This window comes from Lycorma delicatula, chromosome 4 (assembly GCF_047948215.1).
Source record: "Lycorma delicatula isolate Av1 chromosome 4, ASM4794821v1, whole genome shotgun sequence".
NCBI lineage: Eukaryota > Metazoa > Arthropoda > Insecta > Hemiptera > Fulgoridae > Lycorma > Lycorma delicatula.
The window spans coordinates 123,850,145-123,865,909 of record NC_134458.1 but is presented as its reverse complement, the minus strand read 5'-3'; the positions used below and the strand labels follow the sequence as shown (position 1 = coordinate 123,865,909).

At 39.8% G+C, this 15,765-nt stretch overlaps 1 protein-coding gene across 5 annotated transcripts in view; it reads left to right on the top strand.

The window, feature by feature from the left end:
- Cen (cerebellar degeneration-related protein 2-like) overlaps positions 1–15,765 on the top strand; it is a 593,469-nt gene that overhangs the window by 384,729 nt on the left and 192,975 nt on the right. For 2 of the 5 annotated variants that reach the window (XM_075364148.1, XM_075364149.1), the window contains exon 2: positions 969–1,104. The exons of 2 other annotated variants lie outside the window; for them this stretch is intronic. In XM_075364148.1, the coding sequence (XP_075220263.1) occupies positions 1,026–1,104 (79 nt within the window). In that variant the 5' untranslated portion in view covers positions 969–1,025. Of the gene's footprint in view, positions 1–669; positions 1,105–15,765 lie in introns of all 5 variants that reach the window. One more of the 5 variants, XM_075364147.1, reaches the window with a different exon arrangement.

Genomic DNA, 15,765 nt, shown 5'->3' with positions numbered 1-15,765 from the left:
AATGAGGATGATATGCATGAATGTAAATGAAGTCTAGTCCTTTACAGTCACAGGTAGACCATTCCTAAGATGTGTGGTTATTGAAACCCAACCAACAAAGGACACCGATATCCACGATCTAGTATTAAAATCCGTATAAAAGTAACTGCCTTTATTAGGATTTGAACCTTAGAACTCTATTTCGAAATCAGCTGATTTACGATGTCGAGTTCACCACTGGACAACCCGGTGGTATCTTAAGCTTCACCTAAATTAATTTAGTCTAAAATGAATTTAAACCCATTCTTAACTTAATTTCACAGAAACAAAATTATTTAATCCAAAAAATAATTATATTTCATTATACAGTGGTAAATTACGGAATTTTTGGTGAGGGTACTGTGTAATTTACGAGGGTCGTAACTCTGATGAAAAGCTTTCTCGACCTGTAATTTCGAATAAATTAGGTCCTAAATAAGGTACATTCCAAATTTTATCAAAATCAGAAGTGAGTCTATAACAATATAATTTCCAAACATTTTAATTATTACTTTAAAAAAAATAAAAAACCTTTAATTATTATAAAGGCGTTGTGCGAGATAAAATGAATTTATTGATTTAATATTTATAGGGGAGGATGTAACCCTTCTTAATCGTTTTGCTTTCTTTTTATGTGTATACTAAAAGCAGAAAGGGTCCTAATGCAGATATCTGCATAGCGGTTAGATGTTGCGGTGTTGTCTCTGTATTGTAATTTTTGTTATTAAATAAAAAGAATACAAAAAAAAAGATTAGATAAGACTGCGGTGTATTATTTGTCGATTGTATATGATATTAACTTGAAACTAAGGTTCGTCGAAGATCAGTTTTGGTTAAATTATAAAAGGCGTATTATTACACGCATTGTTTACGAAAAGCTGCTTACAAATTTCGCAAAATATTTGTACTTTTTTTAATTTATTTTCATGGATTCTTCTTTGTATATCAAGTGATAAACTATAAATGAGTTTTATATTTATTATTTATATATTTTTTTATGACTTATAATGGGAGTTGGTCGCAAAGAAACAGAAGAACCGCCTTTAATGATGTATCATGAACACGATGCTCGTTTCTTATTTGAAGGTAATTAATTTATTTATTTATTATTAATAATAATAATTTTATTGTATTAGATGTATTAATCATTAGTCTATTGTATATTAGATTATCTAACATGTTAGATTATGCTCTTTTGTTGTGAGTTAATAGTTTTACTTCGTAGATTCTACAACACATTGTAAATTTATAAAAGATTAATCAGTAATTGCTTCCTATTCATTCCATTGTAAATGTATTATAAAAAAGAATATTTAATAAAAAGATGAACTTATAGTATACTGTTCGAAGTATGTCTTTATTGATAACTTTGTAGTTAAATTACTCGGTTTTTATTGCAGGGAAAATCAAGGGTGGTCTTATTCAGTCTTTAAATTTTTTTCTGATTAAATTATGACATTTTTTTTCATTTTTAGAATTTTTGTTGAAAATCATTGAGAAAACCTGAGAGATATTCTCATTTGATTGTCTTTTTTGTAGTTTATTTCAATTTTACGCCCGTGTGAAACATACAGTCTTTTTCATGTTTTAGTAACAACATGATTATAATTAACCTTGTCTCATCTTTTTTGCACAATTTAAGTAGCCTAAGGTTTTTCCATTCATTGGCCAATAACAGGTATTTCAGACAAGAATTTTATTATTTTTTTATTTATTTATTATTTTTTTAATAAAAAAAACTGGTGTGATAGTTTTTATAAGATGAGTAATTTGCCGAGAAATTAATTACAATTTGAAAAAAAAATTAAGTTTGGGTATTTAATAGGATCTAATTTTAGAGTTTTATATTTTTCACACGGGTCTAAGTAAATTTAGGGAATAAAGTAAAAAAAAAATTACATATAATTTCTTCTTTTTTTAGACCAATTTCAGTAATAAATAATAAAATTGCGTAGGTTGATAAATAAATGGCATTTAAAATAAAACTACTCTTTATTTTTTTATCTTTATTATGAAACGAGTTATTAACCTTCAAGCAGATCGGTAAAGATATATTGTAACTTGTTTTAATATTTTTACTCGGGAAGATTATTTTGTCAAGGTTAGATTGCTTTAACAGAATTTATCCAGTTAAAGGACAATTTATTTTGCAATATTACATTTTTTCTTCATTTTGTTTTTCATAATAGATAGATATTCTGAAAATACTAATATCTATTGAATAACACAGCTTTTTTTTAAGTCTAATATTCTTGAGTAGCCTTTAAACATTTCTTTATTGATTCTTTTTTATTCGTAGTATTAAAGGGATCCATAAAGGAATTAATAGGGATTCCTCCTTTAAAGCCCATCTGGAAAGCTTGTACAGCTATTATTAAATTTCTACTTTGATAAAGCTGATGTTTATTGTATAAAAATCAGATGTCAGTTCAAGAAATATATTGTTTGCTGCTCAACCGTCTTTAATTGAACCATTGAAGATTCCATGAAGTTTTCCATATTTAAGGATTTTTGTCTTTCGTCTATCCTTTAAAATCTCTTGTATTGTTGTTCTGTTATCTTTTTTTTATTTATTAAACACCCCAGGAGCATCTCAATTCCCACCCGATGGAGAAGAACACCCGCCTCGCAGCGTGTCTGGTCGCTACACCACCCCTCTCCGTTCACAGCCTTGAGTGGCTTAATCGGAGGACATCTTGCCCTCAAACTGATCACATTCTACAGTCATCAATCCGGCCTCGTGAGGTGCTACCGATGCAGATGCCTCAAGAGACATCCACATCAGTAAATTCTCCCCTAGTCAAGTTTGCCTATAAAGAAGACATCAGACACCTAACTCTACCACGTAGCCCTCAAGAACTAAGCTAACAACTTACACGCAGAAGATCAAAGACCTCGCGCCCAACTCTACAAATTCTACAACCACCTACAACTGTAGGTTCCCACTTTACAAACGATTGCAATAAAAAGTTATGCCGCGACAGCATATCAAATTCAGCTAATTTTATTTTCCTTGACGGCATACTGTTTTAATTTAGTGATTGGAGTGCTACCAGCGTAACATAAATGTCCCAGAGGACCTCAGGTCTGGTCTGTTCAGGAGCTGATTATAACCTCTAGTCTCCCACTTCAGCTCCAACTTTCAGGATCGCTTGGGTTTGCAGCTAGGTTGATCGCTACCAACATTTAACTTATTAGCTTCAGTAATAAGTGTGCACTCCAATTCAAGAAGACGCTATGTTAAGTCAGTAAAAAACACACCCGGGAGAGTGAAAATTACACTCCCGGGCAAGACCCTCATTGAAACTTGAACCACTCTAACCGAGGCACGGCGCCAAGCATGTCTACTTCTGGCTAATCCAACTGCCCAGGAGCAACCCTAGCCACCCGGGATACTAACCATGACACAGTACCCTCAGACGCCAGCGCAGGATAAAGGAGAAGTAAACTAATCAAACATGTATATTACAATCACAGTGGTAGAAACCGCAGGGAAATTAGAAACTCTACCAGGTCTCACAACTATTAACTACAGCACTTAGTCGAAGACTGAGACTTACGCAACTAAAGGATAGATCCATTTGAGTTCGATGCGAAGGCGACCCTACAACCAGTCACAACCCGCAAGAAATGCCCATAGTCATCACCTAACTGTCGCCAAAGAAGCGATTTGGTATTGCATAAAAACCTAAAATCTACAGCCCTCCGCTCCGAAGAGCAAATGGATTATAATGATACAGAAAATTAAGAATTCTCATGACCTGATAGATCACCCAGCTTTTAATAGGCGTTACGAAAAGCAACCCCGAGACTCACAACACCAATTCACCTAACACTATGTACAGAACATAAAGTTTCAAAGAAGGATACTAACTATCCAAGGAATTGAAATGCAATTCTACCGCACGTAAGTAACCCACAGTCCTTACTGTTGACCGAATGTTTGAACTCTTTGCGCAACCTTTTACGGTTGACGCAAGATGGAGCCTCGGCTTTCTGCGGACAGTCATCGTGCTTGTGATCTTCCTTGTCACAATGCGCGCAGACCGCATACTTACAGAATTTGGCTCAGTGGCCAGAACGACAGCACTTGAAGCACCTTTTTACAACCACGTACTCCTTAACCCTACAGGACGTTAAATCGACATACAATCTACCCTTAGACACAAACGCTGGTCACTTCCTAAAGTGACCAGCCAAGTTCAAACACGCCGTGATACCGCAGGGCTTCAAGCTTACCAGTCTTGAAGAGTAGCCTACACTCTTTCCTGAATTCGGTGTTCTGCTCTCTCAACGACGAGAGACAGAACCTCCTCATCGCATAGCCGTCGGTCAGTGTCGTAGTCGATAACCCGAGGCCTACGTTTTAGCTTCGGGTCGACCTTAACCTCGAGCTTCTTTACTTCAGGAGAATCCGAGATGATTTGGACTGTCTCCTTGTTTGTAACCACTACCAGTCCCTTGCTGGTCTCTTTAATTTCCCTAATCGTGGGTTTTTTCCGGTCACTGCGAAGAGCGACCTGAAAATCCTCCTTGAGTTGTCTACTAGTTTCAGCAGACCCCTCAGGCTTATTCAAAAACAACACCTCGGGCTGCTTTGAGGCTTGACTAGCTTCACGCTTGCCCCGCACAACATTAGTGTAACGCTTCAGCTGTTTGGGAGCAGGTGCCGGAACCTGAACTACCTTGACCTGCTTGGGGGGAATGGAATGGAATGCAAAGTTGGCAGGAGTCTATTACTCCCTACTTTATCGCAGAACCTGGACAGAGTCCCTTGCTGCTGGATCTTTCTAATCGGGCTTGTTTTTAAAAGGGTTATTTTTTTTTTTAATCTCGGATCTAATTTTTCAAGTTTTGTCTATTATTATTTTAGTGAATTTAAGACGGATTTAATTGCATTCCAATCCGTTGTTAAACCAGCGTTATCGAACCCATTTCATGGGCCGACCGCGGAAGGCTAGGCTTATAAAGCCTGTCCTCCCGACGTAATTCCCCTTCAGACCGTCCACTGAAGTCCTTTCGGTGCTAACTCTTTAATAGGCTAGCAGGAATACGCCACAACGGGGCACTAGCTATAAGGAGGGAGCAATGTGTCCCCTTTTCCGGAGGAGTCGCAATTGCTGGGTTATTTTATCTTACTGTAAGTTTAACTTACAGATGGTGATACCTATTCGCGATCGCGGTTTTGGGGCGGCGATTTTCTGGAAAGAAGTAAACAGTAATTATTCTTTCCACGTAATTTATTAACCTTCAGACACGCGTGTGTCTGAAAAGGGGTTGGGGGGACCGCGTGGCTGCAGTGAAGAAACCATTTGTTTTTGTGGTGGCTGTTGGCATCTGCAACAAAAGAAGCAGAACACCTACACGAGAAAAAAAAAAAAAAAAAAAAAAAAAAAAAAAACAAATTTAATTTTTACTTTCCTTTCGACTGGCAGGATGAGACGGCACGACGCGTCGTTCCACATCCACGTTTCTCCCGTTTCTGAAACTAGAGAAACAGAACAAAACACACGCGAGAAAAAGAAAAAAAAAAAAAAAAAAAAACCGCGTTTTTTCCCCTTTTTTTTCCTTTTTAGACCGCGTTTTTGTTTTGTGCGCGACTTACCGTATTTGAAGTCTTCAAACTATATAACTCGCGAAAAAAAAAAACTATTCACTCGCGACCCCGGAAACGCGTCTGACGCACTATTCCGTTTATGGCTCATGCGATATGGAGGCCCCTAAGCCTGGTTTGTCGATTTTCGGCTACCGCACCGCACCATCACGGTGGTTCGTCCAGTACGGCGTGAGGCCGCTTCCTTACAACTGTCGGAGTTGGGTCCTCTCTGCAGATGTCCCGAAGATGACTGTGTTCGGACACAGCCGCTCTCCCGAACAGTCTGCGCGCCTGCGCCACCCCCACCTCGGACACGGATTGAAATCTCGCATCAGATTCGAGAGTGGCGTTCCTGACGAACCACGGAGCTCCAAAGATCGTCCGCAACGCGATGTTTTGGACGGCCTCGATCTTCTTTTGAAGCGAGGAGCTCAACACTGCCCCCCATGCCGGGTAAGCATATGTTAGAATCGGCAGTACGTACAGCCGAAAAATGAGAAGCTTAGTTGCCAGTGGGTATGGGCTGGCACTGTTCAGCACTGGGTATAGTGAGGCTCTGGCGGCCTTAGCCCTCCGGGTCGCATAATTTACATGTTCGCCGAAGGTAAGCCGCCTGTCCAACACCACCCCCAGGTACTTAACTGTTTTCTCAAAAGGGATTTTCTCCCCTGAGATTTCCAGCTCTCTGGTCGGTTTTCGTGTCTTGCATGTGAACATCACGGCCACCGATTTTTCACCGTTGACCCTGATTCTCCACATGTCGAGCCACGGTTCCACTAAGTCCAGCTGCCTTTGGAGCCTCCGGACCGCGTAATCCACATTTGCGGATTCGTAGAAATATGCCGTGTCGTCTGCGTAAAGGGCCGTTTTGACCCCTTCCGACAGCGGCATATCGTTCACGTACAAAGTGTACAAGAACGGGGAAAGTACTGCTCCTTGGGGAACCCCAGCGGCTATTTCTCTGGTGGAGGAAATCGTTTCCCCTACGCGCACGACAAAATGTCGGTCTAGCAGATATGACCGCATCAGTCTGACATAGCGGTAGGGGATCGCCGATCGCGCTAGCTTATAAAGCAGCCCGTTATGCCAAACTTTGTCAAAGGCCTTGGCCACATCCAGAAAAACGGCTGCAGTCACCCGTTTCCTGTTCAGGCCTCCGACAAGGTCGTCTATTATTTTTACCAGTTGGAGGGTGGTTGAGTGACCCTCCCTGAACCCAAATTGCTCGGGCCGCACTTCTCCCTCCATGTATCGCCTCAGTTTTTCAAGAAAAATCCTCTCGAACAACTTAGACAATACCGGTAACAGGGAAATTGGCCTATAATTCCGTGGGAAAAGTAAACTTTTCCCCGGTTTGGGTAAACATACGACTTTGGCCGTTTTCCAACAATTCGGGAAATATCCAACGTACAAAATGGACGTGAATATCACCGAAATTGCTGTAATCACGGAGGCCGGTATGTTCCGGAATGCACGGGCGCTGATCCCGTCGACACCCGGGGCCTTGTCGGGGCTTGTGGCCTTAATGGCTGCGGAAACTTCCGCTTCAGTGACTTGGTCAATCTCTAGAGGGGCATCCTCCACCTGTGAGAAATAATCTACAAGAAAGGATTCCACCTCGGTTGTGTGCTCGTCGTTCGGGGAGGGAGGGGGGTTTGGAGTGAACTGCTCCTCCAAGGTATCGGCGAATACCTCGGCCCTCTCCGCCTCCGAGTATGCAAGAAAACCTCGCTGCCCCACAACCGGATGGCGAGGCTTCTTCCCTTCTCGCAGTCTCCTGTTCAACCTGAACACCGAGGAGATGTCGTCAGAGACCGAGGCGAGGTATTCGTTCCACGAATCCTCTCGATGGCTTGTCAGCAGTTGTTTTACCCTGTCCGTTTGATTATAAAAGGCCCGCTTATCAGCGGGGGACAGGGTGATTCGATATCTCCTCCTCAGTCGTCGTTTCTCCGTTATGGCTTCGGAGATATGAGGAGGGAGGTCGTTTCGAACAACTGCTCGAGTTTTGGCCGATGAGCTGTCTGCCAGGGCCTCAGTCATTGACGACGTGACGCGCCCGACAGTGTCGTCGATTTCCTCCGGGGTGTTCAGGAGCTCAGGATTTACCGGCCTGTACTCCCGCTGGAGGGTCTCGTAGAACCTTTTCCAGTTGACTGACCTTCGGGGTATAGGCGGGGGATCTCGGCCACCCCCTGCCTGACCTAGTTCCAACAGGACAGGGGAATGGTCCGAGCTGAGGTCTTCTATCGTTTCAATCATGAATGGGAGGGTACCCCCCTTCATGACTGCGATATCCAGCACGTCAGGCCTAGATCTGCCTGAGCGATGCACGAACGTGGGCACCTCAGGGCCTACGACGACCAAGCGGCGGGCTCTCGCCCTTTCGTACAGCAATCTGCCATTCGGATTTGTCAGAATGCTGTTCCATGACACGTGTTTGGCATTGAGGTCGCCCATGAGTATCATGGGCCCATCCCAATTTTCCAGCACGGCATCCAGATCTGCGCCGGTTACCGCGTCGTTCGGCTTGCTATAAGCCGAAACCAGCCGATACACCGTGCCCAGATGCTCCACATGCACACACGTTTGCTCCATCACGTTTGTATGAAGAACAACGCGCGTATGCATGTGGCGTCTGTGGACTAAAACCGCAGTTCCACCAGAGGTGCGAGATCCGGGTCGAACTGGCCTATCCGTCCTATATGTAAAATAGTTCCGAAGGGTCAGTTGCTTGGTTGGGTTCAACCACGTCTCAGACAACAGTATCACGTCTATCAGTAGATCCTCGGCCAGACGGCATAGTTCCTCCGTCCGGCCTACTACTGAGTTGGCGTTCCACTGCAAGAGTCTGAGGGTGGGCCTAACCATACCTGGACAGTACAGCCATGAGGCACTCTATTAAGGACTGAATACAGTCCTTGAGAGATTTTGCCTGGAGCAGGCGTGGCAAAACCATCATGATATGTGGCAGGATATCCTTCACTGTCATCTGCGACAGGAAGTCCATGCCAGTGGTCTCCAACGGGGTAGCCGGTTTCGGATTGCCGCTGGAGGTGCCTTTTGGCGCGGCCGCCCTTTTGGTGGGGCGCGGGGTCACAGGGGCCGCGGTGTTTTTAACAGCCTGCTTGGCCTTCCCAGCCGGAGCAGGCTTTGCCTTTCCCGTCGAGGAAGGCTTGGCCTTTCCCGTCGAGGAAGGCTTGGCCTTCTTCGCCGGGGCCGGCTTTGACGCCGCCTTTTGTTTCACCACCTTCTTGGTGGTCGCCGCCGGTTTTGGCTTGGCGGGTGTTGGGGAGGGTACCTCCCCTTTTTTCACTACCGCCTTGGCCACAGGTGCCGGCACCTCCGGTTTGGGGGCTGATTTTCCCCCACCGGCAACACGGGCCCAGCTGCGGCCGTCAACAGTCGCGGGCTTTTTAATGCCCTTGACCTTATTGACTTGCTCCTTATAATAGGGGCAACCCCGGTAATTAGCCGGATGAGGCCCCTTGCAGTTAACGCATGAGGCTGGTTCCTCACGCGGCTTAACGCATGTGGCAGTGTCGTGGTCCCCACCACACTTGACACATTGCTGGGCCCTCTGGCAGTAATTGGACGAGTGTCCAAATTTCTGGCATCTGTGGCACTGGGGTGGCCCCCCTCGTGACACAAACGCAGTCACTGCGACCTTGCAGTAAAAAATACTGCCAAGGTCATAAATGGTCCGGGCCGAAGGGGTCCTCTTAAGGGCCACTAGGCAGGTCGGGGTTTCCCGACCGTCCCTTGTGAGGAGCTTCTTAACCGAAACCACCTCATAGCCAAGGGAGGTCAGTTCCTCCCTTACTTCCTCCGGGGCAGCCCCATAGGGGATTCCCCGTATAACCACCTTTAGCTCCCTGTCCTTCGGGAGCTGAAAGGAGTGAAAGGCGATTCCCTTCGAGTGCAGAAAACTCTGCACCGCCCGGTAATCCGCCTCGCTGCCCAGCTGCAGCCTTATCGAGAGCCCGGTGCTTTTAGCCACCAGGCGCCCCCCGATCCGCGACTTAATGTCGCGCGCTAATGCTGGCCACTCCTTCGGGCAGTCCAGCATTATTGGCGGGATTTTCTCCCGCCTGACGGTAGCAGGCTGTGATGGGGCCCCATCATCAGCCTGCGGGTTGGCGGCTGCTGCAGCCTTGCTGCAGCCCGCTACGGGCTCCGTCTCCATAGGAGGCGCGGAGTCCCGGCGTTTCTGGCGCTTCCTAGCGCCAGACCCGCTTTCCTCTCCACCGACGGACAGTTCCGGGGTGGGAGAACGGGGCGGGGCAGGCCTTACTTTTCCTTCCATTGAGGAAAAATAAAGAATAAGATTTAAAAATTAAAATTAAACTTAATTAAACACTTCTTAATGTACACTTGCTGCAAAATAAAACCACTGACAAGAAAAATCAAAACAAGATATAACCTGTAGACCTAAATAGGTACAGATTATATCAAACAATTTAAAATAAAATTATTTTAAAATCAGCACAATAGTCCTATAATAATAGGCTATTAACTTAATGTGTTCGTAATGACTACAAGAGTTCACTTTACATTATTATAGAAATTTGAATAGAATAGAAATAAAATTAAGAAAAGGATTATCCTTTTCTTAATGTAACTGGCCTGTAATCCAGGTAGCTGGCCGCCCGGCTGATGTCCTAGCAGACCCTTCTCACATTGTCTGGCGACGCAGGTAGAAGAACTGTTGAACACCTGGCTGGACTGGTTACAACTCACAATCACAGAGCACAATAAGACACAACCTTTCACTACAAGAGCCAAGGATGGAATCCCCCTGCTTGGGCTTGGAGGCCAACTTTTCATAGCCATCTGCCAAAGCAGAAAGAACTCTCCTAACATGTCATAGACGTGGCAATATCCTACTACTCGCCCTTGCGCTAACGCTGCGGGGACTCGACAAAATCAAGAACACCAATCGTGATAATGTAATAACAGCCTAAGTCCATAAAGTCCAATACTGCTGGAGGGTACACACTCTACCAGACAGCTTGAAGATCACTGAAAATAGACCAAACTCACAGCACTCTGGACACACTCCCCAGAGAATCTGGGGGTAATCTCTGGTCCAGAGATTACCCCAGGAGCAACCGTCATCCGCCTTTCGGCATTACCTCCGTTGCTCCCGAGTGTCGTGGCAACAGATTGCCCACCTTGTCTCAGCCCCTTTAGAGCCATCCATCGGGATCTCCCGTGGGTCATCAGAACAATCCGACTCCCTCTTCTGGGTGGCCGAAACACCCCTCACCAAGGGCTGTTCTGTTATCTATGTACCATTTACGAAACAATATTTAAATACGGGTATATCTTCAGAAAGGAATATTTTGCTTTTCCCTTTCTTGAAATTTCCTATTTCAGAATTCTGACACAAAAAATAAATATTTTTCACCGTTTTTAATACTATTTTGTAGTATATGCTTACTCTATAATCCCAAACCTTGATTCCGTTTCTTTTATCCTGTTATTTTCCTAAACAGTTACGGAAAATTGTTTTAGATATTAAATATTCCTACAGACCGAAATTGTTGACTCTCTCCCTTTTAATCTTGTAAACTCAATACGCATTCTCAGTTATTTCTGTTTTTATATCTCCATCTTTTATTCGTTTGTAATTTGACAATCATTGCAACCCTATCTATTCTATTCAACAAATCAAATAAACTTGGATGTTATAGTAACATTAAACTTCTTACCAACGTAGTTAATTTTTTTACTAGATTCTTTCACTAATTTCTTCTCTTTTTTATTAATTTTACACCTTTTTTTCGAGTTTATCGTAGAAAGTTTTAAACATAGCATCATAATTTATCAATTTTAAACGAATTTTTTCATTCATTGGTGAAACGATTATAACAGTTTTAACATATAAAATGATGTTGGCGATGTTGGCTGCAAATCTTGTATAAAATTTCTTTTAGTAAAAACATATTATATATTCATGCATGCTTATAAATTTATAAAATCCGGTTTTATTGTATTCTTATTTCCTGGCTGATATGTATATAAACTTAAGAAGTTTTACGTGCTAATTATTCAAGGACAGTTTTCAAGTTTCTTTCATATTATATTAACTTGATATGTGTTTATCTTCCTTATTACCCTTTTTCTTAACCACAAATGTATTTTATATCAGTTGTGTGGTAGCTGAAATTGGTTATTTGATCTGTTAAAAATAATAGATAATAAAGAAAAAGAAAAATCTTGTGAGAATTGTCATGTTGATGAAGTTTTAACAGGAATTTTACGGAGAAAAAAATAAAAAAGGAAGGAAGTAATGAGACCATATTTTGTTTCCCTCTGGTTGGTGTCGTATAACATATTATATAACTTTTGATATTGGAATATATCTACCATATGGTGTCTTCCCTTAGAGAAGGGTGATAAAGTATCATTTGCAATTTAATTTAGTAAAAACGTTTAAATATCTTCTTTGAAAACGTCATAAAAATTATACATACTGTACTAAAAAGCTACTGGATTTTTTCATGGTTAACGGTTGTAATAATAATAATAACCTTTATTGTGAATATTTTCCTTAAATCTCTGTTGCTCTTTAAAAAAAACCAAACAGACAAATCGTGATCTTTGGATTTATTAATTTAAAAGGAAAAAACTAGTAACGGGAAAATAAAAACTAATAAAAATGTATGTAAAAATAACATTCGGGAAAATTTATTTAAAAGTAAATATAGTCAGTGAAATAAAAAGTTTCAACTAATCCGTACGTACAAAACTCATTAATGTATACTAAATAAGACTAATATGATACGAGATCATTGGTGCAGTACTCACTTCCATGTGAAATTAGGATAGAAAATTTATTGACTATAAAAAAATCAGTTAAATAAATTAATTTTTTTTTTTGTTTCGTTATCGCCTAGATTACAGACAGTTCTTCGAGTTAGTTTACACTTGCATCGCTGTACTTCATAATATGTCGTCAAAGAGGATGTGACGAATTTATTACATGATATTTATTTTGTGACACGCATCTTAATAGAAAATATCTACCTTAGCATGTACCAAAGTACATACATTTTGTATAGTGCAAAAAATTCATTTTTAAAAATTCATAAATGAAATAGACCACTATTTGACCGAATCATTATTATGACTATGAAACACATACAACAACCCAATTATAACAGGCACCATTCATCCGAATTGACTTCCCTGACAGTCATGATGCTCAACATACATCTAATTTGTGTAGAGAACAAAGTGAAGGTGTTATTTGTACGGTTGAATATAATTTGAATTTTGGTACACGTAGAATTCATATATATATTTTTTTTTTCGTTATGGTCTCTTTGGACCGCGTTGAACTTTTTGCACAACAGATGTCTTCCGTCTGTTTTCGCAGTACAATTTCATTTCGTCTCCTTTAACTTGTTTTTGTTCATCAGTCCACTGCCTCCCGGTTCTTGTCTTATCTGTTAGTTTCCGGAAAATGTGTTTATTAATTTTACCTCTAAACTCAGTTCTGTTGCACTCATATAGATATATATATGAATAAAAATGAAAATGTTCGTTTGTTCAAAATCTTAAATCTCCGAAAGTTCTTCACGGATTGCTTTGAAATTTTAACACAACGTTGCATTCGAATATGCGCGTGTTTTTATTTAACTAAGATTTCTCACTTGTGGCAGTGAAAACATGCTTTATTTGAAAAACAGCGCTATCTTAGCGTAAAAGCAACACACGCTATACTAAATATTTTATGATTCCATTTCAGTGTTTCCGATATGTGTGTCCGCTTTAGACTAAAAAACTACTGGACCGATTTACGCGTGGGGAAAAGGGAGAAAGGGTAAAATCGGAAAATGGAAAGAGGGAAATATCGGAAAAGGGAAAAATCGAAGAAATTAAAAAGGGAGAAGGGGAAAATGGAAAAAAGAAAAACGTGGTAAACGGGGAGAAGGAAAAACGGGAAAGGAAATGGAAAAGGGAAAGGAGAAAAAAGAAAAGGTGAAAGAGGAAGGAGAAAGGGAAATAAGGGGACGAAAAAAGGGGTGATGGGAAGGGGGATGAAAGGGGGAAATTGATGGAAGGGAAAGGGAATATGGTAAAAATGAAAATGGGAAAAGAGGAAAAGAAAAGGGAAAGGTTAAATTTTATGGAGTTCCGTAATATTCATTTTGTTGATGTTTTGATCAAATTTTCAATTGTGTTTATTTAATATATATATATATATATATATATATATATATATACTCAAATCTAGCAATAGCGAAGCATTGCCGGGTCTGCTAGTATAGTATATATACCTACTTTGTCTGTTTGTTCCGATTGCTTTCAAATTTGCAGCATCATTTGTGTTATCTCAGGGAAGGTTTTAAGCCGTAGACCGAGGCTGTAGCCCCCTTGGGGGTGAAGTTGTGAATTAGGAAGATAATGAAAAAAAAAAAGATTAGTCCTTTTACTTCATTATTATATCTGTCACCATGGTAACAGAAATATGTTATAAATTTCTCGTTCGTCATAGCTGTGTTACTTCAGTTACCAGAGTTACTATTATTCTGTCATTCTTCGTGAAGGTCGGCATAATAAACTACGTTTTCTCAATAAATCATCTCGCAGGAAAAAAATATATTTATAAAGTTTTACCGAGAAAATATAGTAGCTTAATTTTAAAAATATATAATTTTTTTAATATACATTTGTGTTTATTTCTAAAAGGTTTTGAATTTTAAATTATTTTTTATTAACAGAGTTTTTTGTGATAATTTGATAATTATTGATGCATATTAAATTGGACTCTTTATTTTACTTTTTCCTAAATGTTGATCAAATTAAAAATGAAGTACGTATAAATAGAGATTCCGATAGAAGATTACTTTTTTAGTAAAAAATTCTTATATCGATTAGGTGAGAATAATTAATCGATTAGATTAATTTATTTAAATCAGCCTAAAAAAATGACAGATTTTCTTTGATATTTGTGGCTGTGATTTTAATTTATGTGTTTGTACAGTCTTCCTTTTAAAATACGTATTATTTTTACTATTAAGTTTTAATTAACGGTATTTTCAATATTTTGTTAAAACGGCTAACAGGCTTATATATATATATGCTCGTATATATCTGTTTAAAGGTAATATAATCTAAACACAAAAGAATACATAAGTAGAAATTAATTACTAATGAGTGATTTGTGGTTATATTATCGGTTAAATGTAAATTTTAATGTGTGGTATTCCAGCCCTCGATATTTGATTGCGTAGATTGTGTTTCTCATATCACGTTTTATTGACGTCTTTAAACATACTGTGAATTGAAAGAACGTAGGCGTAATCTAAACTAAAACAAATACCTTAATAAAAATCTCCTTGATTACTACCTGTTGATTTTATTCTCTTGTTTTGTAATTAATAATCATTAAGACTTTCACTTTCTGTTTCTTCTTCGTTTTTTTCTTTTTTATCTGACAAGTATATGATGGTACACCTCTTATTTTGAAGATTGCTATGCACACGCTTTTCGTACATAGTTCACGATAATTATCCACGAATGCGTACACGCACAAGTTATTTATACACGCAATAATAAAAGTCTTTACTATTTTTGTATTTTGTAAAACAATTATTGTTTTGTTCAACATTCATGGGAAAATAGACATTCTGTTATATCATTATTATCGTGCTCATTATTTCTACAATTTTTAAATGTCTTTTTTTTAAGTTTTACAAACGTACGCATTCTCAAGGATTTACTGTAGTGTTTCGCAAACATTTAAGATTAGCGGTTTCCTTGATTTTATGTACGTACAAACACGCCTCGTCTTGTATGCCTAACCAGCATTTCTTATGCGTATAGAGTTAATTGATGCTTTTTTCTCCAACTATGGATCATGTTTAACATTTTCTTATTTCTTAGCTAGCAACTCTCTCCGTCCTGTATTACTGTTACTACTACTATTTTTTTGTTTTGTTTTAGAGCTTCTTTATAGAAAAAAACTGTCCTAGATTTCGTTTAATCTTATTTTGTTTGATTTCCCGATATTTTTTATCTAGAATTTTATTTTTTCTTTAAGTTTTTCTTAACTTTATCAAAAGATTCGCCTTCAGTTTTTTTTTAGATTAAAGAAAGGTTTTCTTAGGAATTCTATTATCACTTATCATTAAAATGTG